Raw genomic sequence first — 28,000 nt, forward strand, 5'->3', positions numbered from 1 at the left:
CTGCTGCTGCTTCACCCCCCCCGGCACCCCCCGAGGCGGGTCCCGCGGCCGCAGCCATGCTGTCCGGGGCGCTCCCCCCGCCGCCCCCCGCAGGGTTCCCGGCGCCGCCGCCGCCCCCCCCCCCGCCCGCCGCGCCGCCGCCCGCCCCGGCCGTGCCGGCGGGGAAGGGAGCGCTGCTCATCCGGAAGAATGCCATCACGGACGACTACAAGGTCACCACGCAAGTGCTGGGGCTCGGCATCAACGGGAAAGTTTTGGAGATCTTCAGTAAGAAGAGCGGGGAGAAGTTCGCTCTCAAGGTGATGGGGGGGGGGGCACTCACCGGGGGGCGCGCGGGGATGGGGGAGGGTGGAGGGGGACACGGGGACCGGAGAGAGGGGGATACGGGACACGGGGACCGGACAAGGATGGGGGAGGATGGAGAGGGACACGGGGACCGGAGAGAGGGGGGTACGGGACACGGGGACCGGAGAGAGGGGGGTACGGGACACGGGGACCGGACAGGGATGGGGGAGGATGGAGGGGGACACGGGGACCGGAGAGAGGGGGGAGGATGGAGGGGGACACGGGGACCGGAGAGAGGGGGGAGGATGGAGGGGGACACGGGGACCGGAGAGATGGGGGAGGATGGAGGGGGACACGGGGACCGGAGAGATGGGGGAGGATGGAGGGGGACACGGGGACCGGGCTGATGGGGATAAGGGGGGAGGCGTGGAGAGCGGGCAAACGGGGATTCGGGGGACACACGGGGACGGGACGGGCGGGGATGGGGGGTATATGGGGACCGGACAGCGGGCAGGGATGGGGGGGACAAAGGGACCCGGTAGGGACCGGACAAGCGGGGATTTGGGGGACACGCGGGGACCAGGCAGGGCTGGTGGGGGGTACACAGGGATGGGGCGGGCAGAGACTGGGGGGACACAGGGGGATGGGATGGGCGGGGATGGGGGTGATACGGGGACCGGACAGGTGGGAATGGAGGGGGACACAGGGACCAGACGGGTGGGGATTGGGAGGGACATGGGGACCGGATAGGTTGGAATGGGGTGGGTCACAGGGGTTGGACACATGGGGACCAGACAGGTGGGGATTGGGGGGGACGTGGGGGTCAGGCACATCGTCTCCAGACTGTTGAAGGGGCTGGAGGGGAGTGGGCAGCGGGCACTGCCTGATGGTGATGGAAGATATGTGCTGGGACAGGGGAGTTGTGGGGCATGGGAAAACCAGGAGCGACAGCCCGGAGCAGAGCAGGACAATGGAGCTGGCTGCCCCACTGCCACGCTTCTGTGTGATTTTTTCTCCCCTTAAGACCACCCAGATGTTGCTTTACGGCTTTCTGATATGAAATGAAGGGAGTTGACATCTTAGTAGCCGAGCCAGGGGTTCCCGAGCAGAGAGGAACCCTGGGTCTGGCCGGTGTCACCCTGCGGGATTTGCATCCCGAAATACGGGGTTCCCTGGGCAGAGCCACTCTGGGTGTCTGTTTGCCGGCATTGCCCCGCGAGGTTTGCATCCTCAAACGTGGGGCTCCTTGGCTTGTAGCACTTTGTGTAAAGGCAGGCAGTGCCCGCGTGTCCCGGTTTGCCGGCAGGGCTCTCCTGGCTCCAGCTGTGCTGAAAGGTGTGCGATCCCAAGCAGCTGTTGTCCAACGTTTCAGTGTTGTTGTGTTTTCCTCCTTATCCATCACTTGCTTCTGTTTGAAAGGCATTGCCGATAAATAGTGACTGTAAAGGTGTGTTTTAGCACACAGTGGGTGATGCGACGCTTTCCTTGTTTTTAAAAGAGCGTTTTTTTGAGTGCGGGGAGGAGTGTGTCTCCCTGCCGGAGAGACTTTGTGGAGTTTGAATGGATTCATGCCACGCCAAGCTGGGTGACGTGGGTACAGGCAGTCTGCTCGGCAGGAGCGCCGTGTTCTCTAGCATCGATGTAATTTGCGCCCACACATGAGCTGTTCCAACCCTTGGCATTACCCGGAGAACTGGGAAGGCTGGAAAAAACCCTACCTGGATCCCTAATCCCCCCTTCTCCTGGTTTTAGAGCTGCAGATCTGTTGGTATCTGGGATTCCTAACCAGAATGAATGAATGAACAAATGAATGAACCTCTGCCCATGGCAGAGGTTTTGGAACTGGATGACCTTTAAGGTCCCTTTGGACACGAGCCATTCCATGATTCTGTGATTTTAAGTGCCTTTGGAAACACAAGGTGAAGGTGGTGGGGTCAGCAAGGGACACCTGGCAGTTAAGGAATAGGGGGGCTCAGTTGAACAGTGAAAGTTTGGCTTTTCCTTCAGAAACAGGCGTTTCTCATGAGTTGTACTCCAAGATGACATGTGTTGTCATCTCGGTTGGTTGGGAATTAGTGAAATCCTCTTCTGTTTTGACAGACGAGCTCCTCCTCGCTTCTGCAGTTGACTCAAGTGTTTAAAGCGCAGATTCCAGCACTTCCCTTTTGCAGCCCTGAAAGGGGAAGGATGGCAGAGGAGACCGAACGCTGGTGGTTCCTCTCTGCCCCAGTGTGGGTAGGACAGTTTGGGCCTGGGGTTAATGCCGTTGTCCTGTCAGGATTGCCTGCCTTGAGTTTTTCTGGTTCCTTGGCTGTTAAAAGCATCTCAGAGCACTGGGCTTTGTGCTGGAACGTAGGAGGGTGGTGCAGAGCATCTGTGGAGGGTGAGGTGTGTTCAGTGCTGAATCTTGGAGGACCGTTGGTTGTCTTCCCTCCGTCTCCTGCCCTGGCCTCTTCACACGTCTGTACCGGGGAGGGAAGAGTTTAGCTGAGCAGTTGGACGCGTCTCCAGCTTTTCAAAGAGCGGCACAGCTGCTACTGTAAGTGATTCCTTCCAACCCCTTAAAAACTGCTGTGCTGGGATTTTGGGCTCTTGGACAAGCTGGTTATGTTGGACTGGATGATCTTGGAGGGCTTTTACAACCTTAATGATTCTGTGGTGTGCACATGAATTCCCCGGTGGGTGTGAGCTCCACGTTTGGGCTATTTGGTTATTACATTCGGACTGAATTGCTGCGGTGGGGGTGACCGCCCTAGGCGCGAGGCGTGCTGATGTCATCCCCTCCACAGCTGGGATAACATCTCCGAGAGACCTTCATGGAGGTATTTGTATCCGAATTACTCACAGGCTGCATCAGTGTGGAAAGATAACCTAAAGCAGGATCCACAGAAGTGATCGCATCACGTTGTCATGTTTCAGATGATGCTTAAAAGAATCCTGATGGCCCATTGCCAGAAGCCGCAGCTGAAGCCTCTCTGTGCTGCCGGCTTTGGTTGTGCAGCAAACCTTTCCATTTGGAATGTTGCTCTTTACATTTACTATTCCAAAGTCTTGTATAGCATGGCAGTCCTCCACTGGAGGGAAACAATTGTGCCCCTCCCCAATATTAACGGTGTCTTCTGGTTAACCGTGCTTCCTGTTGGATCATAAGCATCTATTATGTTGTTAAACCTCTTTCTCCGACACCGAGAGATGCAGTTAGGCTGGGGTTTGGCTGAGAGTCACCTTACGTAAGAGAACTTCTTGGTGCTCTGGGAGAGTTTGAGCTTGGCGGCACCATCCCAGCAGCAGTGAAAATGTCACAGCCAATTTTCCCCTCCTTCCAGAGCAACAGTCCATGGCAGAAACGCTTCATTAAAAAAAGCGGTGCTGTGTGTGAGTTGGTGGGTAGCAGTTTTATTTCCTGTCCCATATACCTGGATGAAAGCCGGAGATACGCCTTTATTTCTCTTATCCATGATTGTTTTTTTTGCTAGTTTCCCATCCCTAATTTTATTTCATTTTTTCACACCGAGCAATACCTGGAGTGTGGCATCCCTGAATTGTCCAGTGGGAAGCAGTCCGCCAACGGTCCCTGTCATCCATGACTTGACCCTGTTTGATGCGCGGTGATTTACTGCAGGGTGGGAACATAAGGTCTGTGGGGAGGTGATGAATGGAACTGAAATGTAAGGTCTTGGTGGTTTCTTACTCCTTTCTTCCTTGTGTACCTAGGTGTGATTTATTATGAGGCAAAATTAGGCTTGGAACTTCAGTGGAGCCGGCTCTATGTAGGTCACGGCTGACCTGACTTGGCGTTGTTCGTTGTGGTCAGGCTGTTGGCATTAGTGACGCAGGCTGCGATGGTGGGGCTGGGACCGAGGTCTGTCTCGCCGACTGCAAATTCCACTTTTAAGACTAATCTTTAGGCAAGATCCTGGGTTGGTGGCTGGCTCTTACCTGTGATTTCCTCACCGAATTAAGCCAGACAGGAGAGCAGGGACCAGTAATAGTGGATGTTGAGTTGTTCTCTGTTGTATGCATTGCTTAATGGAGCTCTTTGTGGAGCAGGTTTCCTTTAAAACAAATTAATGAACCTCATTCCTAACCCAAACTTCAAAGCAGGAAGTCCTCAGCTGGGCTGGTGAGCTTGGAAGAGCTTGGTAGGGCTGTGGAGACTGCAGAGGTTCTGGAGCATCCTTGGTGCTTCGGGGCATGTTTGCAAAACACTGTCTCACTTTCAGCCTCATCAGATAATCCATGAGTGATGATTCCTCTGATGGAGGAGGAAGGAGCCCAGTACATCTGCAGCTCATCATTCTTGTAAGATGCCTGGTGTGGGAACAGGGCAGCTCCCGGCCGGTATGGAATCATGGAATGATTTGTGTTGGACGGGACCTTAAAGCCCATCCAGTCCCACCCCTGCCATGTGCAGGGACACCTCCCACTGGATCAGGGGCTCCAAGCCCCATCCAACCTGGCCTGGAACCCCTCCAGGGATGGGGCAGCCACCACTGCTCTGGGCACCCTGGGCCAGGGCCTCCCCACCCTCACAGCAAAACATTTCACCTTAAGGTCTCATCTCAATCTCCCCTCTTTCAGCTCAAAACTCTTCCCCCTCATCCTCTCCCTGATCCAGAGCCCCTCCCCAGCTTTCCTGGAGCCCCTTTCAGTGCTGGAAGCTGCTCCAAGTTCTTCCTGGAGCCTTGTCTTCTCCAGGCTGTCCTCGTAGGGGAGATATCCTTCACAGGCAGCTTGTCCCGCAGGATAAAAATACAACCACTGCGTGTGTGATTTAATAGTCAAATACAGCCAGGTAAAATGATTATTTCTTCATTCGCAGTGAGCTCCCACTGCCCTTCGGCGAGGTTTCTGCCATCTGCCAGCGCAGGTGTTGGGAAAGCCCAATGTATGGGACACCGCTTGTCTGCTGGGCTGCAGAGATGCTGGCTCTGCCTCCGGGCAGCGAGCAGGAGAGCTTTGTCAAACACGTACTGCCCGTTGCAAAGCATTTAAAGTAGTGTATAAATCATACTCCGAAGCTGTGCGGACTGGGAGCCAGGGCTCCTCATGCGTTTGCTGGACGGTGGGTAGGCACAGGAGATGAAAACTCCCAGAAAGTTCTTCCCTCGGAAGCCTGAAAGAGTAAGTTGGTGACTTCTCTCTTCCCACAAACCTCTAGGATGTGCTCTGGGATCTGATGGGATGGGTGAACTCCTGACAAGGCGGTGTGGGGTTTGCAGGGTGGTGCGATTACGTGGTGGGAGGCATCCAGAGGAGTGATTGGGTCGGAAGCAGACGTTTTGCGGTCCCTGCGGCATGGGAGCAGTATGGCTCTGGGTTTGGCATCTCCGGAGCCTTCCTGGTGGGCTCACGTGCCCCACACCGGGGTGGGCCGTGGGCTTTGTTGCAGAGGCAGTGGCTGATGCTGTTTTGAAACCCATCCCTTTGCTGGAGCTTGCACTGTCTGCTGAAAAACTGGGAGGGAAAAGTCCTTTTCCCCCTACTTGCTCGGAATGTAACCAGCTTCCCGACCTGCAGACGGCCCTTGCTCGGCCGCCCGCTGCAGAAGTCAGGCTCCTCTCCAAGCACAACTGGCCCCGCGCGTCTGGCCTCAAGTTGCAGCATTCAGGCAGCATGACCTCACCTCCTGGTTTCCAAGAATAACGCGCTGCCTCCCCTCCACTGCGCCGGGGCTGTCTGCACGGGCCAGGGCGGCTGCCGCAGCCCGGAGCAGCCTGGCTGGTGTGGGACCCTGCTCGTCCAGGTGCCCCAGCTCTGCCCCGTGTTCAGCTCCTCTCCCCTTTCTGGGCAGGGGTGCAGGCGGCAGAGGCGAGGCGGGAGCTGGAGGGGTCTTCGGGACCCGAAAGGTGGTCCAGGAAAGCTGGGGAGGGGCTCTTGATCTGGGAGGGCAGGGATAGGATGAGGGGGAATGGTTTTCAGCTGAAAGAGAGGAGATTGAGATGAGATCTTAGGAAGAAACGTTCTGCTGTGAGGGTGGGGAGGCCCTGGTCCAGGTTGCCCAGAGCAGTGGTGGCTGCCCCATCCCTGGAGGGGTTCCAGGCCAGGTTGGATGGGGCTTTGAGCCCCTGAGCCAGTGGGAAGTGTCCCTGCCCGTGGCAGGGGTGGGACTGGATGGGCTTTGAGGTGCCTTCCAACCCAAACCATTCCGTGATTCTGTGACCTGGCTGAGCTTGTGGAATGGTTTTGTAGGAGGGAGGGTTTGGGGCGGTGGATCCATGAGGACCAAAGCAATCCCACCACCAGCTCCGAAGATGGGCACAGGAACACAGCTTTACCTGATTGTTCTTCAAAAAGCCTGTTTTGAGTCTGGGCAGTTGTGTGGAGTCGGTATTTCAGCTGAGCATCGTGGTCTTTTCTGGTAGTGACACTTCCAGTATCCCACTGCAGTTGGTCCCCATCCCCTCTGTGGATGCCCCTCACCTTTCTTGGCTGCAGGATGCTAAAATATTTGTTCCTTTCAGCTCTGGCTGGCACGAGGACTGTGTGTGTGACCGGTGCCTGGCGGCTTGGTTTGGAGAGGGCTGTCGTCTGCTGTCCGTTCCCCTGCGAGGATGGATGGGGAGCAGCGCGCAGGGGTTAGAGCAGGGCATGCAGGAGCAAGTCTGAATGCAGAGAGCTTTAACGGCCTTTTAAGCTGATGTTTCTTTGTACCTCGTGGCTGAGTCATTTCAAAGATTTCAGCCTTTTAAGATCTTACCAATTTGAGGTAAGGATTAGAGAGACCGACAGGTTTAATGGTTGCATTATATCACTGTTCCCTTCATGGCCTCAGGAAGGGACTAACGAGTGAGTGCTGGTAGGTCCCCCTGACCTGAGAGGACCCATAACACGAGCCTTGCTGGAGAAGAGAAGGCTCTGGGGAGATCTTAGAGGAGAGTTCCAGTATGGAGAGGGGCTCCAGGAAAGCTGGGAAGGGGCTTTTTATCAGGGAATGCATGGATAGGATGAGAGAGAATGGTTTTCAGCTGAAAAAGGGGAGATTGAGATGAGATCTTAGGGAGAAATGTTCTCCTGTGAGGGTGGGGAGGCCCTGGCCCAGGTTGCCCAGAGCAGTGGTGGCTGCCCCATCCATGGAGGGGTTCCAGGCCAGGTTGGATGGGGCTTGGAGACCCTGATCCAGTGGGAGGTGTCCCTGCCCATGGCATGGACCTGGATGGGCTTTGGGGTGTCTTCCAACCCAAACCATTCCACGATTCTATGCTGCGAGCCGCAGAAATGTCATTCGGAGGGTGCTGGGATGGCTCCTGCTGTCCAGAGGTGGGTACAGGATGGGGTACCAGCGTGGCTCCTCTCTGAGCACCACTGGGAGCACGAGGAGCTCCACTGTGGCTCTGCCTTTGGTCTGATACTGTTGGGGAGGACTACAGTGTCTTCCTATGAGTTAGGGCACTGTGTTGGTGTGCTGCATTGCTGTGACGGCCTGTGCTCTCCCAGTGGAGAGGGCAGGTGAGCACGTTGGCGCAGCCACTTTGCAGCTGGCACAGCATTTGCCGTCATATGTAATGAGATTATTTAAGCCATTGGCGTCAAAGGCTGCATGTGATTATTTGCCTGGCTGCTCAGTGAGCTCTAGCCTAAACTAGAGATAAAGTTCAAAATGCGAGCCCAGATCTGAATGTTCCTGGGGCGCCCAGCCAGGCTGGGACTGTGCAGATCTGCTCTCGTTAGTTATCCTTACCCAGTTTGGGATGTAGGTTTGGGATCAGTGGTGGGATGGACTGGTTTCCTTTGTCATCACAATTGACTTTGCCGCAGCCTGGTCCCCTGGACACGCCTCTTGACTTCAGTCTCTCCAGCTCTGTGGCCCCAGAAGAGGGGGATAAATTGGACTCGGGGACATCGTTGTGATGGAACAGGCTGAATCCGTGTCACAGCAGGTCGGGACGCTGCACTGCCTCTGTCTCAAAGGCTGCAGCACCTCCTGGGTTTCTGTGGGGCAGATACGGGTGGGAGCATCTTCTACTGAGCGTTCAGAAACGGAGCAGCTGCTGTCCCCGTTTGCTGTCCTCCCGGCATCCTCTGGCCCTGGTACACAGCACCGGCCTGGGGCAGCCTCTCGAGGCTCCTTGGACCTCCTGCCAAATGTGTGTTTTCAGGGAAATGCGGCTGGAACGCAAGCTGGGGCTGCTGTGGAAATTTGGCAGCGTGTCCGTCCCGTCAGCCTGCAATTCCAGTAGCCACAGCTCATCGCTTCTCGCACCCGTAGTTGCGGGAGGGAGCTGGGTCCAAGCGGTGCTGCTCAGAAATGGGAATGATGTCCCGGCTGTCTCAGCTGGGCTAAGGGGGGGAAGCAGATGAAATTGGATCCAACCAAACCAGAAACTGTGTGCTATCCTCAGCCTACTTTAAATAAATAAATAAATGGAAAGGGGGAGCTGGGAGATGCTTTTGTTTTCAGTAGTAGTGACAGCCTTATTGCATCTACCGGCTCAGTCGTACTGTATTTTGGACTGATTTTGAGGAACCTGGTTACTGGAGGCTGCTAGGGTCCATTTGACAGAGAAGGGGAGGAACATCTTCTGTCACAGGCTTGCCAGGCTGGTGAAGAGGGCTGTAATGGTTTTGAGCTGAAAGAGGGGAGATTGAGATGAGATTTTGGGAAGAAATGTTTTGCTGTTCAGGTGGGGAGGCCCTGGCCCAGGTTGTCCAGAGCAGCGGTGGCTGCCCCATCCCTGGAGGGGTTCCAGGCCAGGTTGGATGGGGCTTGGAGCCCCTGATCCCATGGGAGGTGTCCCTGCCCATGGCAGGGGGTGGGACTGGATGGGCTTTGAGATCCCTTCCAACCCAAACCATTCTGTGCTTCGATACCGAAGGCAGGGGCTGTGCCTGCTTGGGGCAGCACCGCTGCAGGTGTTGGTGTTGGCTCCAGCTGCTCCTCCAGCTGCTGCTTTCAGATCTATCTGGGCTGTGGGAGCCATCGTCGCCTCTAACGGCCTCCTCCTGCCAGTCCGCTTCCCTGCAGGCTCTGCTGTGGCTCTCTCTTCCTCTTCAGCCATTTCTCAACCTTGCTGCCCATTGCGCTGCGAAGGAAACCCAGGCGGCTCTTGCGTAAGTGGCTCTGCTGCGGTGGTGGGAAGGGTGGGCTTGCCAGGAAGTTTAAACTCATTTTGTGTCCTGGAAGTCACTGGAGCTGTGGATCTGGTATTTTCAGGTGGGTATCTCCCAGGCCATGGGCAGAGCGGTGCCAGAGTAGGGCCAAAGCTGTTTTGGGAGCCTGGGTGCCCTACAGCCCTCAGCCAGCAGCTTCCCGGGATGCTGGAATGGACATCATCTCCCTTGCTGGCTTAGGAGCTCGGCCGAAGCCTTTGGTTTTGTTCTCTGTGCTTTTCCCTGCAAGGAATACCCTGTTCCCGGTGTGTGGGTCCATATATCCATGTTGGAGCAGGATGGCCGATGCCTCCCTTCCTGTCTCCCCTCCCGCCCTCCTTATTCTGCTTTGGGGAAGAATCTCCCGGTGTCTTTGGTTGTTAGGAAAAGGCATTGGTAAAGAGGAAGTCCCTGCCGGGATGCAAGATGCTCTGTGGGTGGTGGGAGTCAGCTGGGAAGCACTCCAGGTCCTGGGGGGTTTGGAGGTGTCCTGGTGCTCTGGTTCCCCAGCTCTTTGCTGCAGGAGGAGATGACCAGCCCGGCCTCGGGCGCACATTGTTAGAGATGCGGATTCTGGGCTGATGAAGCCTGGGTGAGTGAGCACTGTGGGGTACTGGGCACCCGTGAGAGGATCAGTGAGTCTTTCGTGGGGAGTCTGTGTGGTTTGCTGTATATCAAAAAGATGCGCGTGCATAAAACCTCTGCTGTCGACTCCGTGCTCCGTGCAGGACCTCTTTCATTGGTTGCCCAGAGCAGCGGTGGCTGCCCCATCCCTGGAGGTGTCCAAGGCCAGGTTGGATGGGGCTCGGAGCCCCGATCCAGTGAGAGATGTCCCTGCCCGTCACAGGGGATTGAACTGGATGAGCTTTGAGGTCTCTTCCAACCCAAGCCTATGAATCCATGATTCCTGGGAACAGCCTTCAGAGAGTGATGTTTCCCTCTCAGTAACACCACGAGGGTGAAGGTTTCTCCTGTGATCTTTTCAGAGGTGTGTGCACCCAGGCGCTTCGTGATGAGTTTTGGGCAGTTGTTGGCTGAGGTATTTGAGGTTACGATGGTGAGCGGGATGCTGGTGGTCTGGGCTCTGGCTGGGCTTCACCAGACCTCCTGGGCGCTGTGGCTGTGTGGCTGCTGCCAACAGGAGCTGCGGAGGCTCCCGGGGCTGCTGCAAGCCTGGAGGGAGCTAATAATAACCACCATGTCCTGAGAGCTTTAATGAAGTGCCAGCAGGATGCAGAGAAAGGGCTTTTTAAATAGAAACACAACTGTGTTTTCCTTCCAGCTGAAGGAGTCTCAGGGTGGCTGCTGTGGAGGGGAGGGGGCTAGTGGAGGAGCACCCAAGGGGCTGAGCTACCTGGGCTTGTAGGGTGGCGAGAGCCTCTTGGCTTTCCGTTGCATTGGTCCAAGGTCTAGGATTTCCTCTAAAATACTGACTGCCGTGGTGGGAAAGGGGGAGCACCACCATAGGTAGTGTTGGGTCCAGGTCTGGAGTGTTGCTTGGCTGTTAGCCCGGGTTTGTTCATCACAAACAGGTGGTCCCACCAGCTCCTCTGTAGGTCCTGTTAGGTGATGGGGGTGGGAGGAGGAGGAGGAGAGTAGCTTGTGGTGCCAGGACAGCCTTGCTGAGGAAGAGTGGGTGCAGCAAGCGGTGGTGGGCAATGCTGAACAGATCTTAATCACCCAGTGGGGTGCAATCCTCCTCTTCCCCTCTGCCTCTTTGTTAGCATCCCTTCTCATTACACACCTTGCTGTGGGTCAGCTGCAGCCACCCCTCTCCCTGCCGGTGCACCATCCACCCCATGCATCCCCGGAGATGGGTTCGTGCATCCAACTGCGTCGGAGCTGACTGCACTGGAGATTTCATATCCATTTTATGGTGTGAGAGGTGGATGGAGCAGTGCTGGGAGGAGGGTGGTTGGTGACCGTGGGGCCCCTGCCTTGCTGAGCACCCGTGCAGACAAAGGCACGTTACAAAATCTCTGTGTCGCTCCTGCCCTGGCCTTCCCCTGCACAAAACAAACCCCGCTGTCAACAAAAGCAGCGGCCACCCAGGGCGGGAGCTGTTTGTCGCGCACAGGGAAGCGCTGTGGTCTCCCAGCCCAGAGGTCCTGGCAGCCTCCAAACCACTTGGCCATCATGTCTGGTGCAGGTTCACCCTGTGGGTGAAAGCAACACAGTCTCCTTAGCCTGGCACTGCTCGGGAGCCTCCAAGGATCCTGAATCGCAGCTACCGAGGGGATGCTCCTCTCTGCAGCCTTGGCAAAGCTCCGTGTCCTGCCCCTGCGTCACTGGAGGTCACCTGGCATGCGTGGGCCACCACAGCTGGGGTGCGCATCCCTGACCTCGCGTTGGGGAGATGTTTGCTGTGCCCTGGTGGTGACAAAGCCCACGAGGAGGGTGAAACTCCACTAAACAAACAACCAAGGAAAGGGCAGAGTGATGCAAACCAGGCTGTCGTCACCGAGCTTTGAGGGCTTGTAAATAAAACCCTCCTCAGGCTTTGGCACTCATGGAGGAAATGTGTCCCAACACTATACCGCATCCAGCGCCGGAGGTGAATGGCGCTTCAAGAGCGGTTGTCCTTGATGTAGCTTTGTGTTTTGGTCTTTTTTCCTTCTTCTTCTTTAAATGTATGTATTTTAATATATATTTCTTTACGCTGCTCTAAGATCGCTGTTGAAAGGCCAGCAGGCAGGATAACTGGGGCTGGAAGAGGGTGGCAGCCACTTGTCTGTCCCAGGACAGGTCCTGCCCATGAGCCCAGCCCTGAGAAACTTCATTTTTGGGCAGTGCGTGAGGCCGGGCTGCCGGGAAGCGCTGGATGTTTGTGGGGCTTCTGGCAGTGCTTCACGGCTCCTCCGCTTGCAGGCGTAGGTCAGGATGGTCCGAGCCTCTCCCAGAAATCACTTCCAGCTTAAAAGTTAGCAATTCTGGGATGTAGTTGTGGGCAATTCCCCCCAGAGCTGTCCCTGGGCTTGGAGGTAACGGCAGGGTTGGCCAGGGTTGTCTTCAGGATTGCTGTGGGGCTGATGGAGGAAGGACCTGAAAAGATGCTTTGGGTGCCTGGGGAGTCTCTGGGCTGGATGGCAAAGGATGAGCTGATGTGTCTGTCTGACGGGTGAGGGAAAGCCCCCGCCGGTGGTGCAGAGAGCTGACGCGGGCGGCACCGTGTTGGGGAGCGAGGGTGCCGGGGTGGCGAGAAGGGTTTTTTTTTTCAAGCCGTGGCTGCAGGAGGGAAGTGCAAAGGACACAGGTCAGCGCTGAGTTAATGGTTTACCGTAGTGTTTACTTCTGTATTAATCACGCCTTTGACTATCAACCACTTCCTATCATAAAAGCCCATATGTGCGCTATTCCGTCATGCGCTCGGCAGCTCTGATAGGAAATCTGATGAAGGATAGGGCTTGGGGAGGCTCGGGAGGAGGAGCTGACCCCAGCCCCCCGGTTTGCAAGGAGGCAGCAGGAAAGGAGTTGTGTGTGAAGCAGATCCGTTGGCCTCAGCTGTGTCTCACGTGAAGATAACTGCCCCTCCTGTGGCTTCTTGTTCTCCTTTTTGCGGACAAAAGGCCCCAGCGGCTGCAGCGTGCCCTTGGCGGGGCTGCAGCAGGGGCGTGCGGGGTGCAGTGGTTCTGTTTGCAGAGATGGGTCTCTGGGTGTGTCCCCCGGGAGCTGGGCTGCAGCTTCTGCCTGCCCTAAGCCAGCTGGGCCCTTCCCTGCTTTGACCGCCCAGACCAGCACCACAGTGGCTCTGTTGGGAAATGACATCTCTGGTGGGAAGTGACATCTCTGTTGCCCATGGGAAGGGGTGGGCTGGGTTGGGGCATTATGGTCATGATGACCTCCTTCCTCCCCGCTGGATTCACAAGCAGTGGTCCTGGACGTCCTGGCCAAGGTGGTGGCTCCGTTGCTTCAGCTGGGTCTGTCCCCTGGGACCTTCTGGGGTGTCTTCCTGCGTGGCAGGCCACGAGGACCGTGCTAACCATCACTAATGCCCAGGCTGATCGTGGTTCCCAACGGCGTCCTGGGTGCCTCCTGGAGCATCAGCTGAGTCACCAGGGCCACTTGTGCTGTGCAGAGGAGGAGGAGGATGATATCAAAACAAGGACCTGGGACTGAATGGGCTTCTAATTTTGTTTTTCTCAGATAAATGAAGCTGAAAGTGTTTATTTCTCTTCATTAAACACCAGTTCCAGCCCGCTGCTGGTGTCGTGAGTCAGCAGGGATGCTTCGTGCCGCTGCCTTGCTGCCGTTTACCTGCTTTGACTTCTCCCATGAGTTTTGCAGCCCCCTCCCACCTGCTGCCGTCCTTCCCTACGCCCTTGTCCCCGATGTCTCCAATGAGTGGCCTTTCCCTTGGCATCCAGGGCTCCTGGGTACCAGCTCTGGAGCTTCATCTCCTCGACATCACTGTGCTGAGAGTATTTTTGCCGACAGGCCGTAGGTTCAGCAGAGCGGGGCTGGTTTGGGGGGCAGCACCCTGACTGCGCGGGGGGCGCAAGCCCCTGGCAGGTGGCTCTGATTTAAGCTCAGGCCTCTCTTCTCTTTTTGCCTTTGTGTGCCTGGAGAGGCTTTTGTTGCAGCCTGAAAAGGCTGAATAGCTGCTGCATCTGTCGTGGGTGAAGAAATGCTCAGCAGATGCCCTGGGGAGGAGGGGCTGTGGGGCAAGGGGGGTCCTGAGCTTGTCCCCTCCATGGGCAAAGGAGCTGGCAGCCCAGGGGCACGAAGCATTGTGCAAACGTTGTGAGGGAGAGGGTCCCGGTACGACAAGGTCTCCTTGTGAAAGCACGGTGCGAGAGCTGCCTCTTCGCTTGCCCTCTTTCCATCCTCCGCCCCGTTGTGAAATCACCCGCAGGTGCAGGGACGAGGCTGCCCGCTCCGACATCTGCATCCGCGTTGGCTGCTCCTGGCGGTGTTTTCGGCTCGCCTCTCATGCACACAGCCTCTTCGTGCCTGGGTTATCGCTTGGCTCTGGCCGCATGGTGGGAAAGCTTAGCCTGGGATGACTTCGGGTCGTCCTCCGAGCGCTCCAATAAATCACACTCCGAGAATGTGGCCGAGCAGCTCGAGCGTGTGTGTCAGTTTGTGTTTGCTCGGCCTGAATTGCATCTCAGGGCTTGCTCCCGTCCGTAGCTCTGTCTAATCTGAATCATTCTCTCTTGCTGGGATGCTTTATCCAGCCTCTCCGTCTTCCGTGAGGCAAGTGAATGTGGAGAATGACCTTTTGTTCACCGCCAGTGGGGGATGAAGCCAGTAACGACGCATGGAACTGGCTGAGGGGAGACCTCGTCGCTCTCTGCAGCTCCCAGAAAGGAGGTTGTGGTGAGGTGGGTGCTGAGCTCTGCTCCCAAGTAACGAGGGATGGGATGAGAGGAAATGGCCTCAAGTTGAGCCCAGAGGATGTTTAGATTGGATATTAGGAAAAATTTCTTTACTGAAAGAGTGGTGAAGCCCTGGCAGAGGCTGCCCAGGGCAGTGATGGAGTCTCCGTCCCTGAAGGGGTTGAAAAACTGTGTGGCTGTGGCGCTTGGAGACATGGTTTAGTCAACACAGTGGTGTCAGGCTGACGATTGGGTTTGGGTGAGCTTAGAGGTCTTTCCCAACCTTAATGATTCTATGATTCTGTGATCCCATCCATCCTCAGCACTGGGGCGCTGATGGTCTCAGCCAGCATCCCTCCGAAAGGCTGGTGGCTGGTACCATCCTCCTGCCTTGCAATCTGTGAGGCTCTGATGAGCTCATCTCCATCGGGGTGCAGCAGCAACCCTTCTAAATAGTCACTCCGGTGTGGCAGGCTGGGGCACACTGCGATTAGGATGCTGTGGGACGCATGCGTGACTCCTCCTCTGGACACGCCACTTCTGCTCTCCAACTTCTCCTCTCCAGCTTGCCCCAGGCAAAACAAACGTGAAGGTGAGGCTTTTGCCTGGTCTGTGGGAGCTTAAAACTCTGTGCCCCATCCCTAGAGATGTTCAAGGCTGGTTTGGATGGGGCTTTGAGCACCCTGATCCTGCTCGTGGCAGGGGGTTGGAACTGGATGGGCTTTAGGGTCCCTTCCAACCCAAACCATTCTGTGTAGGAGCCGTGGTGATGGGGAGGTTCCCTGAGCTGCGCATTTTGTCCTTGCTGCATTGTGATTAAACCACAAATTTCCCCGTGTTTGGTAACATAATTCCTCTTGCAGGCTTTGGGACTCATGATTTTATTTTTCCTCTGTAGTTCATAAACAGAAAAAGAGGAAAGAAGCTTTGCTGCTTCCGTGCCCTTCTGCCTCTCGCTCCCTCTGAACCATCTCCAGCAGAGGTTGGAGCAGCTTTGGGACCATTACCTGTGGGCTCCCTGAGCGTGCTGGCGTTAAGGACCGACAAAAGGCGCGCAGGAGATGATCACCTTCATCCAGGTCCTCCAGCGCTGTGCCTTGTTGGGTGGGCGCTGGGGACCGGCAGCGATGGGGGTTTGCCTTCCGGGTGCTGCGAGGTGGGAACAGCATGTGCAAAGCATCCAAACACGGGCTCTACAAGTGCGTTAAGCAGCTGACACCAGTTGGCAACCAGATTGTGTGGAAAGATTAGAGGAGGCAAATCCTTTGCAGAGAAACACTTTTGCTTTATTAGGAAAAAATGCTCTTTACTCAGTGCGAGCCCAGTCAGGGGAACCTGAAGCCCGTAGGGGCAGGGGAACCTCTGCTCTGCTTTCCCTGCTGGTAACTTGGAAGGGTGACCGCCTTCCTTTCTTGACTTTAGGTTTATTTTTATTGCAGCTTAAGAACAGTTTGTTTTAACCCCTGTGGAGCTGAGGGGAGCTCCTGCGGGTGGCGTGGGGCACGGGCGCGCTCCTGCGGGTCCTGTTGCAGGAGGTCACGCCAGGCGTGGTTGTCACATCGGCAAGGCACGCAGGGCGCGCTGCTCTGCTGGGAACCAGTGAATCGGGTGCGATCAAAATACACATGGAAATAAAAATACCCTGCCTGCAAGAGCAGCTGGAGCGCCTGGGGGGAGCGTGGAGACAGAGCAAAGAGGGACAGCCCTAGAAAATGAAAAGCTCAGTGCTTTATTATGTGCTTCACCTTCAGTTTTCATGGAAATCGCCTGTGGAAGGCAAGTTTTGCCTTGCGTGCTCTTGGACAGGGCTGTTTTGCCAAGCTGAGGAAGCACATCACGTTCTCGTGCCTCACTGTGGGGCTGTTCTTCTTGAGGCGGTGGTGGCACCCATGGCGATAGCGGTGGGACCGTGTCCTTTGGGACCTCCTGCCGCGCCAGGGGAGGAGGCAGCTTCCTGCAGGAACCCGTCATGATTCATGCACATCATCCCAGGAGGAGGCGGCAGGACTGAATCAGTGGTGCCTGAGGATGCGTGCGGGCGAGGGCACGTGAGCGGCTCCAGCCCCCTTGTTTTCTCTAGCATCTTCCATCCTGTCGCGCGCCCACCCGCCTCTGCAGCGCTTAGCATGGGGTGATCGGGGGGGAAATTCAGCTCGACGTGCTGCCGATCTCTTCCACCTGAGCTGACCCTTGTTTTCCATGGATGTGGGGCAGTGGCAGGGCAGGAGCCCACCTGGTTTGCAGGTGCCGTGGAGGCAGCTTGCCGGGGTGACAGCAAACAGGGTGTTTGCTGCGTACACCCCTGTGAGTCCTTTTCTTTTCAGGAGCTGCTTCCAGGGTTTGTCTTTCAAAGATGATGAAAAGCCCAGAGCTGCTGTGGGAGCCCCAGAGGAGCCTTTGCTGCCGGGGGGGTCCCAGGCACGGGGAGTAGGAGTAGGGGCAGAGCGTGCCCTGGCTGCTGCGGGGCTGCTTTCGGAGCCCTTGGCTTGATGGTTTTAGTGAAGCTAATGAATGTGTTTAGCTTTGCACTTAACTAATTTCTCTCACAGCGTGTAATGGCTCCTGGGGGAGCTGGGCTGGGCCAAGGCTCAGGATGACAGCAAACGCCATCTGCCGAAATCTCTGCTGCGAGGAGAGCTGAAAAGCAGCTGAAAGCTGAATTCTCTCCCTGATTATGGTGAGGGTGGAGTGGCCCTTTCCTTGTGGTCCCTCCTTTCCTCGTGGCTAGACGAGGGAAGCAGAGATGGGATGGTGCGGGGCTCTGGGGTGGCACAGCTCTTCTGGTTGTCCCCTGGCCCATGTGGTGTCGAAGGGACATCTGGATGTGGAGATGCTCTCTGATGAGGAAAGGAGGTTTGGAGACCTAAGCCGGTTGGAAGGCGAACGCTCAGAGCACCGAAGTGCTATAAAGGGAAATGCACGCGGCTCCGATGTGTGCGGAAGCTAGTTTTGCTCACGGGCGGTGGTTGAGCCCCCTCGGCAGTGCTGCCCTTGCCCCCTGTCCCAGGGACGCTTGTGTAACTTGGGGATCCGGTTACTGCCCGCTGCGGTCGCTGGGCTGCTGGGCTCAGCTGCTGCCCCAGCGCTGGAGCTCCGGCGACGGCGAGGTGGTAGCGCAGTGCTTCCCGTCTGAAACAATGAAGAGTTTGATCTCCAAGGAGCCCTTCCTTGGAAGGGTAATTGGAGATGAAAAAGCTGAAATGAGAGCAGCTGTGGGGTGGAGCAACTCCTGTATGAGGACAGGGTGAGGGAGTTGGGGTTGTTCAGCCTGGAGAAGAGAAGGCTCCAGGGAGACCTTAGAGCAGCTTCCAGGACTGAAAGGGGCTCCAGGAAAGCTGGGGAGGGGCTCTGGATCAGGGAGGACAGGGATAGGGTGAGGGGGAATGGTTTTCAGCTGAAAAAGTGGAAATTGAGATGAGATTTTAGGGAGAAATCAGGGCAGGAAGGCTCTGCAGAGGGATCGGAACAGGCTGGATGTGTGAGCCAAGGCCAGTTGTATGAGGTTCAATGAGGCCAAGTGTCGGGTTCTGCACTTGGGTCTCAACAACCCCATGCAGTGCTCCAGGCTTGGAGGAGAGCGGTTGGAAAGCTGCCCAGAATAAAATGACCTGGTAGTGCTGGTCTACAGCAGCTGAACACGAGCCAGCAGAGGCCCAGGTAGCCAAGAAGGCCACCAGCATCCTGGCTTGGATCAGCCATGGGGTCCCAGAGGGAGCAGGGAAGGGATCGACCCCTGTGCTCGGTGCTGGTGAGGCTGCACCTCGAATCCTGGGTTCAGTTTTGGCCCCTCACTCCAAGAAGGACATTGAGGGTCTGGAGCACGTCTGGAGAAGGGAGCAGAGCTGGGAAGGGTCTGGAGCCCAGGGGTTCTGGGAGCGGCTGAGGGCCCTGGGGCTGTTTATCCTGGAGAAGAGGAGGCTGAGGGGAGATCTCCGCACCTCCTGGAAATGAGGTTGTGGTGAGGTGCGTGCTGGGCTCTGCTCCCAAGTGACAAGTGACAGGATGAGAGGAAAAGGCCTGAAGTTGCACAGAGGAGGTTCAAATGGGATATTAAGAAAAATTTCTTCGTTGGAAGGGCTGTCAAGCCCTGGCAGAGGCTGCTCAGGGCAGTGGAGGAGTCTCCATCCATGGAGGAGTCCAAAAAGCACATGGCCCTGGTGCTTCGGGACATGGTTTAGTGGGCACGGTGGGGCTGGGCTGACGGTCTTTTCCAGCTGTAACGATTGCACGATTCCTGCGTCCCCCTGCAGCGGTAATGGCCATCCTCGCGCAGCCTTATTGCTTCTGCCCTTCAGCTCCCTATCACGCCACTGTCACCTGCCACCGGGAGCATTCCCTAAATAGACCAAATCATTCTCCTAATGAGGTTTAATTTGCTCCTTTGCCGGCCCGGGTGAGCGGCCCCTCCATCCCGCTGCTGGCAGGGGAGCGGAGAGGGGCCGGCTGGGGGTGCAGCTGAATTGCAGCCGCGGCGTTGGAGCTGGTGGGGGCAGCTGATGGCTCTTGTCTGCGTGTCCCTGAACACAAAAGCAGCCGCCGGGACTGTGCTGGTACAGGTAATGGAGGCTGCTGCCTGCTAGTTCATTAGAAATACAATTAAGCCGCTTTTAAAAGCGCTCTGAGTGACCTCTCAAAATTGGATGTGTATTTCTGTACATCTCCTGTTAGTCTTGTGCAGAATGATGTTAACCGTCTGCTTCCTGCTGTTCAATTTTCCCAGCATGTAATTACAAATTGTTTCTTGCTCCATAACTTCCTGGCTCCCCACACCGGGCTGCAAATAGCCAAGCTTTTCTCCCGGCCCCTTCCCTGCCTGTGTGGCTGCTGGAGGGGCTGGCGCTGCGCGTGCTTATGACTTTGGCTTCAGCAGGATCCATTTTTTAGGATTAATTAAGCAATAACGGAGCAAGGAGGGGCTTTGTCTTCCTTTCCCCCCCCGAGGCTGTCAGTGCAAATGATGTTGAAGGGTTCTAGAAAGGGCGAGTTGGCCACTTTGGTCCTCACTGAGCTTCCAGGTCGTTCAACGCCAGTGGCCGCCCCATGTCCTGTCCACCGGCATTGGTTCCCTCTACCTCGGGAAGTGGGAGAGCCAAAGAGGTGGGAGAGCTGTGACCAAACCCCAAGTATTGGGGTTATGAATGGGTGACTGAAGCGTGCATCCTCTTTGTCCCTTTCCTTGTGCCAAAGGGCACACGCTGTTGCAGGCAGGGTTGCAAGTTTGAGGTTGTTCAGCCTCGAGAAGGCTCTGAGGAGACCTTAGAGCATCTTCTAGTACTGAAAGGGGCTCCAGGAAATCTGGGGAGGGGCTTTTGATCAGGGAGGGCAGAGACAGGATGAGGGGGAATGGTTTTCAGCTGTGAGAGGGGAGAGTGAGATGAGATCTTAAGAAGAAATGTTTTCGAAGTGTCCGAGGCCAGGTTGGATGGGGCTTGGAGCATCTTTATCCGATGGGTGGTGTCCCTGCCCGTGGCAGGCGTGGAACTGGATGGGCTTTGAGGTCCCTTCCAAGTTGCTGTAACTCTGCCAGGGCTGATGTGAGTGCTATCAGCAAACATTTCATTTATAAACAGCCAGAGTGCGTCTTTTGGGGCTGCAGCGAGTGTTAACCTGTGCTCCTGTGCAATCCCCCAGCAGAGGAGTCCTGACATGGACTCTGTTTCAGGTCCTACGGGGCTGTGAACCGTCCCAGGGGCTGCTGCCCCTCCGCTTGCTGGCGAGGCACTCTGCCCAACCCCGGGGGCTCGGTCGGGAGAGGGCAGAGGGGCAAAGGGTACATTTCTGTTGCTCTTTTGGTAACACAACCGAACCTGCTGTCTCCTCCCGATGCACAGGGGGTGGGATGTGTTTCCACGCATCCCTTCTCGCTGCCGCACCGAGGTACTCTGGGGCGTTTTGCTGAGCCCAGCCCTGATAGCTGCCGGAGAGAGGAAGGAAAACAAACTGTGCTCAAGATAGATACGTTTGTTGCTCTATATTTAGGAGTATAATAATTAAGGCTGGTTGTTTATCCTGACAAACGTGGTAATTAATAGTCCGTGGCAGAGGAGCAAATCCTTTCTGCACCTGGGAACTGTGAGTTGTCTCTGGGAAGGGCGAGGGCAGCTGCTGCTCGGGAGAAAAGCTGCTATTTAGGGAGCATGTGGCCCTTTGCTCTGTCCCCTCTCCGGGCACCCCTGACTGGGTGCTGGTGGCCTTTGAAGCCACCGTGAGGGTGCTTTTGTGTTTGGCTTATGCGGAAGAGCACAGAGCGGGAGGGTCGTGCCAGTCCGTGGGGTGGATGGGAGCGGACGGACGGGCAGCACTGCTGGGGAGATGGAAAGGGAGAGCAGGGGTGCTCGGTGGCACCGCGGGGTGCGGCGCCCTGGGTGCTCTGCAGCAGGAGTCCTTGCTGGCTGGTGGCACCGGGCAGGCAGCTCAGAGGGCAGGGAGGTGAAGGGAGAGAAGTTAAGCTTTTACCAGCCTTGGAAGGGAGGACAAGAAGGTTATGAGGGCAGGCGGCTCTTCTTCGCGGTCTTCCCACTAGATGGGGATGGAGGCATTGCGCAGAGCGCCCTGGAGCTCGCCTGCTGCTGCCTGCAGAGAGCACCCACCGCTGCCTTCGCCCCTGCATCTCCTTTAGTGGGTGCTGTGCTGTTGGGGTGTCACAGCCCGGCTCTCCTGGAGGGCTGACGGGGTCTCACTTCTCTTGCAGATGCTGCAGGACTGCCCGAAGGCCCGAAGGGAAGTGGAGCTGCACTGGAGGGCGTCACAGTGTGCGCACATCGTCCGCATCATGGACGTCTATGAGAACCTCTACCAGGGGAGGAAGTGTCTGTTGATCGTCATGGAGTGGTGAGTCCCCGGCCGTGTCGCTGCGGGTGGGCTCTCCCCACTGGAGCATCCACAGGGCGGTGGGGTGATGCCAAAAGGAGAATGAGCACCTTCCTGCACTGGTGCTGGGGACCCCAGGGAGATACCGTGCTGGGGGATGCAGCCTGTGAGCCGTAGGGATGTAAGCCCTGGAAGAGTTTCTGCACTGCCGGCGTTGAAGGGACGGCAGGAGCTCCGCTGGCTCTGAGTCATTCTGAGAACTCACTCGGCTGACAGGCGGCTTAGGGCCTGTGGTTCTTGTTGCAGTTAGATCGTAACCAAACTTGCTCTGGCCATTGAAAGCCAGGGTGGGCAGCAGGTTCCTGGCACGCCAGCAGCCTGTGGTGGGGTCCTCTGGGCGGCGAGCAGCCAAGCTGGGGCGTTTATTAATGCTGTTGCATGTCTCGCAGCAGCAGTTGAGTGGCTCTGATTTGCGTAGATGTTTGATATAACCTGGGGAGGAGGAGGAATGAAGGGGAAAGTATTGAAACCACATCCCAACCGCAGCTCTGATTTGATGCCGTTTCCTTGCCAAAACCTCTCCTCTGGCAAGCCGGTAGGTTGCCTGGGGGGGCGGTGGGTGCGAGGAGCGCTGTGAGCAGCACCAGGGCAGGCAGCTCGGCAGCTGCCCAAGTGGCTCCTGTGTGGGAAGAGGCTTCTGAGAACCGTGCTGGGCAACCCAAGGTAGGAAGGTATTGTACGGTGCATCTGCTTTTGTGGGGAGAAAGCTGTAGCTGAATGGTAGGAAACGGGTCCCTGGGGCAACGACAGCTCCCTGCAGCGTGTCTCTGTGCTGGCTCCCCGCTGTCCGAAGGATGCTCTGGGTGTAACGCCCATCACAAGGCAACGTTGGACTTCCAGTATGAGCGTGGTGTGTCTCCTCACGTGCTCCGTGCCGCAGCTGGCCCCGGCAGCTGTGCGCTATCCATATTGCAGATGTCCAGTGAATGTCAAGGGCACTGGTGGGAGATGCTATCTGCGCTGGGAAAGCCAGAATCCGTTGCTGCTGAGTTAGATAAGGCAGGGACAGGAAGCACTGTTATCCCTGTTCTCGTGGAGAATTATCCCTGATCTCACTCCTGATCTCTCGGGGAACCAGTGTTTTCCTTAGGGTACCTGGAGAGGGAACCACGCCAAGGTTTCCATGATCCTTCTCCAACACCTTACGTGAGAACGTGCTCCTGCTACAGTGGGGCTCAGCCTCTGCCTCCCCCAACCCATCGCTGAGCCCGTGTCGGTGCTGCTGACACCCTTTCCGTGCCGCAGGCTTTGCTCAGCACTTCTGCCCGGGGTTACGTACCGGCAAGGTGATTGGCTTGTGAGCTAAATGAGGCGAGATGTGCCGGGAGTGCCTTCACCACGTTCGAGCCACGTTTGCTGTCTTTACTGTAAATGCGTTTCTGTGGGCTGGTGGGGAGACCACGTCCGCTCGCACCCAGTGTCTGCGCCGCCAGCACAAAACCTCTGCCCTGCTCATTTCTGGAAGGAGGAGGCTCCGAGGTGACCTCTGCCCACGAGCACTGACTCGTGGGATTGGATGGAGAAGGGGGTCGTTTCTTTCTGAGCTTGTGCAGCTTCTTGCTGAGCATCAGAGGTTTCGGTACCGCTTGCGCTGGGGTGTGTGATGAGTATTGCAGCATCTAACGCCGCCTGCTTCCCTTCCAGCTTGGATGGCGGGGAGCTCTTCAGCCGAATTCAAGACAGGGGAGACCAGGCCTTCACAGAACGGGGTATGGAGCCTGGGGGGACCTGGGCTTTCGTTGTTGGACCATTTATTGTTGTTGGATCCAGCACACTCCTTCAGTCGCTCTTTTGAATCCGCAGCAGGGTTTTTGCATTTGGAATGTAGGTACACGTGGCCCTGCTTTTCATGCTCACTGGAGATAAGGGTTAGGAGGTGTTTTCTCAGCTGCCGCTGTCCTTTCCATCCCACTCCAGCACAGGCAAAAGCTTCAGTGATCTTCAGAAACACTCACTTCCCCCTTCAAAAGGAGAGAAACCATGTCCTGTGCTTCTCAATACATAGAATCATAGAATGGTTTGGGTCAGAAGGGACCTCAAAGCCCTTCCAGTCCCACCCCCTGCCATGGGCAGAGACACCTCCCACTGGCTCAGGGGCTCCAAGCCCCATCCAACCTGGCCTGGAACCCCTCCAGAGATGGGGCAGCCACCACTGCTCTGGGCACCCTGGGCCAGGGCTTCCTCACCCTCACGGCAAAACACTTCTGCCCAAGATCTCATCTCAATCTCCCCTCTTTCAGCTGAAAACCATTCCCAATTGTCCTATCCCTGCACTCTGTGATCTCATGAATCTCATTCCCTCTGCTCCTGTGGCCAGGAAAGTTGTCCACACAACCCAAACCTGTTGCTTCCACATCACATGGGGGACAACTTTCCCCCCTGGTTTCCCTGCAGATTTGGGGTCCCTGGCAGTGCTGGGGTTGGGTCAACCCCCTACCCCAGGGCAAGCTCCTGCCTGGGGCTTGTGTTGGGATGACCACCTGGAGCCTGATCCATCCCTCCTCCTGGGAGCTTCTCTCCCATTTATTTGCTAGAGGCTCCAGGCCTTAGGATGGGTGCTGGGGGCACGGGGATCTGCTGGGAAAGGAGGGACTTTGGGTGGAGGAAACGCTTTGGCCTCAGCCATGCCCTTTGGCTCCTGGAGTGTTGAGTAACCCAGGGGGTGGCGCTCATTTTAACTTGCGTATAAAGGCTTGTGATTTTCTTTTTTCTGCTTCAGAGGCTTCAGAGATAATGAAGAGCATTGGGGAAGCGATCCAGTACCTACACTCGATCAACATTGCGCACCGGGACGTGAAGGTACTGTGCTACACGCTTCCCTGGTGGTGCCAAGCCCCTCTTGGCCTGCGGCAATGCTGAGGCTACTCTGGCTCTTCTGCTCACCTCTTCCCTTTGTTTTCACAGCCGGAAAACCTCTTATACACCTCCAAAAGGCCCAATGCTGTGCTAAAACTCACGGACTTTGGTTTCGCTAAAGAAACCACCACGCACAACTCCTTGGCCACTCCGTGCTACACGCCGTACTACGTGGGTAAGTGGCTGAGCGGGGTCTGAGCTTGCAGGTGGGCAGGGCAGGAGGGCAGAGGCACGTTTGGACGGTGCCACGCACAGCCCATCACCTCTGCATCCAGCCCACAGCCTCAGTCGCAGCGCGGGGGCAGCTCCTTGGCTGGGGCACCTGGGGCTGCTTTAGGTGCAAGTGGGTGGTGCTGTGTTTGCCGCTTGATGGTGCGAGGAGGACAGGCTGCTCACAGCACGGCGTTGGTGGGTACAGCCAAAATGTTGCGTGCCTGTGCTGCACCCTGCCTGGTGTTGCGCTTGGAGGTGCGAGGCGGCACCAGCCTGTGCTCTGCTGCCCGTGTGGTCGCGTGCGGTGCTGGGCAGAGCTGCTGAGACCGCACGGAGCCGCAGGCACCCGTGGGATGCTCAGAGCTCTCCTGCCTGGTGCTGCCACTTTGACTCAGGGCTCTGTTTCTCTCTTTACCAGCCCCGGAGGTGCTGGGCCCGGAGAAGTACGACAAGTCTTGTGACATGTGGTCCCTCGGTGTCATCATGTACATTTTGTAAGTGCGACGGGTCCCTCTCCATCCTGCCAGGGTCAGAACCAGAGAATCATAGAATCCTATGATTGGTTTGGGTTGGAAGGGACCTTAAAGCCCGTCCAGTTCCACCTGGGACACCTCCCACTGGATCAGGGGCTCCGAGCCCCATCCAACCTGGCCTGGAACCCCTCCAGGGATGGGGCAGCCACCACTGCTCTGGGCAACCTGGGCCAGGGGCTCCCCACCCTCACAGCAAAACATTTCTCCCCAAGATCTCATCTCAATCTCCCCTCTTTCAGCTTAAGGGGTGTCTCAGGTTTTGAGCTCACCTGTGTGCTGACAGGGCAGAATGTTTCCCAGTTGCACCAGTCCTGCTCCCGGCACTGCCCTATGCCCTGTGGGTGCTGATGAGGAGGGCTTTGGGGCAGCACGTTGACTCTCCGCTCCCTTTCCCGGCGCAGGCTGTGTGGGTACCCTCCCTTCTACTCCAACCACGGCCTGGCCATCTCACCCGGCATGAAGAAGCGAATCCGAATGGGCCAGTATGAGTTTCCCAACCCTGAATGGTCTGAAGTGTCAGAGGAAGGTAAATGAGACCCCCATGACAGCTTGTCCCTGGCCTGAGGTCTCTTTGGGATCAGCCCCGTGTCTGGCAGCGCTGTGGAGGCCGGGGGAAGCCTGGGCACCTCGTGGATCACCTCTTGGTGATGCAGCAGCTTCGACTCTTCACTTGAGAGGGTTTTGTTGAAGGGTTTGACCAGCCTGAGGTCTGTGCCATGGAAGGGATGGGAGGGAGGCGCCTTGCAGGCGTTTGGGGGTTACTGGCTTGGGTTGGAGTGTGGTTTCCCAAGGACCTCCTAACTCCCAGCTCCATGCCAACCCTTCCAGTTAAGCAGCTGATCCGCAACCTGCTGAAGACGGACCCGACTCAGCGCATGACGATAACGGAGTTCATGAACCACCCCTGGATCATGGTGAGCACAGGGGTGATGAAGCAGCGGGGATGGAGAATGGGGATGGGGATGGGGATGGGAAATGGGGATGGGGATGGGAAATGGGGATGGGGATGGGAAATGGGGATGGGGATGGGGAATGGGGATGGAGATGAGATGGGGATGGGATGGGGATGGGATGCCCATGGCTCCCAGCTCACGCTCCTCCGCTCTCTCGGCAGCAATCCATGCAGGTGCCCCAGACCCCACTGCACACCAGCCGCGTGCTGAAAGAGGAGAAGGATCTGTGGGAGGATGTGAAGGTAAAACCTCTCTCCAGGGCTGTCTGAAACGCTCTGCACCCTGGGTGTCACCTGGGAACCGTGTGCCTCTGCCTCCTTGTTGCAAACCGGGCTCGTTGGAGCTTGGGGCTCGTGGGGAGACCTGTGCTCGGGACAGGGCTCGAAAAACTGGCGGTGGGACATTCAGCCCCTGCTGCTATTTCTTCCCATGGGGGCTGGAAGGGAGAAGGCTGTCCTGGGGTTTAGGGGGGCTGTGCCTGCCCAGGGCTCTGCTGACGGCGCTGCCTCTGCCCGCAGGAGGAGATGACGAGCGCGCTGGCCACCATGCGAGTGGACTATGAACAAATCAAGATCAAGAAAATTGAAGATTCCTCCAACCCTTTGCTGATGAAGAGGCGGAAGAAAGCAAACCCCACGGAGCCCGCTGCGCTCCCCCACTGAGGGTGCCTCGCACCCACCGGCCCTTGAGAAAGCAATAACTATATATATATATTTTTTAAAGGAAAAAAAAAAGACAAAAAGAGACAGACTGTTCTATCGAGCGCATGGAATTCAGACATTTATACCAGACTAGTTATTTTTAGCTACTCACCTGTGTTTCTGACCTTTCCGGAGCAGGCGGTAAGATCCCCCAGCAGCTCCGCAGCTGCGGCCGGGGTTTGGTCCTGGAGGTGAATGCCACCGAGAATTGGATTTTATTTTTTCTTTTGTGAAACAGCTTTGATTTTTATTTTTTTTTTCTCCTTCCTTCCAAAGATACGGAAATTCCTGTGGTGACCTTTTTAGGGTATATAACATAAATATTTTTTAAAAACTACTGTAGAGCTGAAACTCAGACAGCGTTCCCTGTGCGGATGCTGGCTGGAGACGCGCTGCGGGCTTGGGAGCGGGATGGGGAAGGAGAGTTGCCTTCTCCCCATCCCGGGTGCGTTGGGGGGGTCCTCGTGGATGCCGTGCTGCTTCGCTGGCCTGGAAAACTGCTGCTTTTAAAGCAGGGCAGCCAAAACCCACCTCCAAAGCCCTTCCTGACCTGGAAGCCTTGACTCTCCCCGGCGGCACAGGGCTCCTCGCCAGCGCCGTCTGTGTCGCTGTCTGTCTGTGCGTGGGGTGTGTGTCGTGTCCGTGGGTGCGGAGCTGCTCCGGGCTTCCTCCCGCCGTGGTCTGTGCCTCTGCCTGGAATCCAGTTCTGACCTCAGGGGTGGGCAGGCAGCCGGTGCCCCCCCGGCATCTCCCCCGGCTCTGCGGGAACATGGGGAAAAGATGCTTCCCCGCTGCCTGCTCCCACCCCCCCAGCTCCGGGGAAGATGCTGTCCTGGGGGGACCCTGGGGAAAAGCGGGTGGGAAAGGCGCAGAGCCGTAGCTTGAGCTGGGATGGCAGCACCGTCCCCTCAGCCGGGGCTGGGGGTCGTGTTGCCTCCCCCAGGCTGCTCCTGCCACCAGTTCCCCAGGGACTGGGAGCGATTCCTTGCTCCCTGGAGCAGGCCGGCTGCTCCAAAGTCTTTAGTCCATGAATTATTATTATTATTATTAATATTATTATTATTTGTCACAATGTTTCACCGAGTTAAATGTGTTTGAGTGGGGAAAACAATTTTTTTTAAGGCAATGTTTAGTTTTTAGGTGACCTTTTAGACACTGTACGGACTTCTAATTGTTTTAAA

At 56.7% G+C, this 28,000-nt stretch overlaps 1 protein-coding gene across 3 annotated transcripts; it reads left to right on the top strand.

Annotated features, from left to right (window-relative positions):
* Positions 1-41: 41 nt before the first annotated feature.
* On the top strand, positions 42-28,000 carry MAPKAPK2 (MAPK activated protein kinase 2). 3 transcript variants are annotated; one of them, XM_054087482.1, is made up of 10 exons: positions 42-299; positions 21,385-21,524; positions 23,208-23,272; positions 24,283-24,362; positions 24,468-24,594; positions 25,051-25,126; positions 25,567-25,691; positions 25,994-26,079; positions 26,280-26,360; positions 26,637-28,000. In XM_054087482.1, exons 1-10 carry the CDS (start codon positions 57-59, stop codon positions 26,778-26,780), a joined length of 1,167 nt encoding a protein of 388 aa, XP_053943457.1. In that variant the 5' UTR covers positions 42-56; the 3' UTR covers positions 26,781-28,000. The 3 variants fall into 3 exon arrangements, with proteins under 3 accessions (XP_053943457.1, XP_053943458.1, XP_053943459.1); XM_054087483.1 differs by lacking the exon at positions 42-299 and adding an exon at positions 14,096-14,699; XM_054087484.1 differs by lacking the exon at positions 42-299 and adding an exon at positions 18,590-19,249.

This window comes from Cuculus canorus, chromosome 24 (assembly GCF_017976375.1).
Source record: "Cuculus canorus isolate bCucCan1 chromosome 24, bCucCan1.pri, whole genome shotgun sequence".
Taxonomy (NCBI): domain Eukaryota; kingdom Metazoa; phylum Chordata; class Aves; order Cuculiformes; family Cuculidae; genus Cuculus; species Cuculus canorus.

Coding starts and splice junctions, on each gene's coding strand:
- MAPKAPK2 (XM_054087482.1), top strand. CDS start 57: ATGCTGTCCGGGGCGCTCCCCCCGCCGCCCCCCGCAGGGTTCCCGGCG. Junction 300..21,384: donor GGGAGAAGTTCGCTCTCAAG/GTGATGGGGGGG, acceptor CTTCTCTTGCAG/ATGCTGCAGGACTGCCCGAA. Junction 21,525..23,207: donor CTGTTGATCGTCATGGAGTG/GTGAGTCCCCGG, acceptor CTTCCCTTCCAG/CTTGGATGGCGGGGAGCTCT.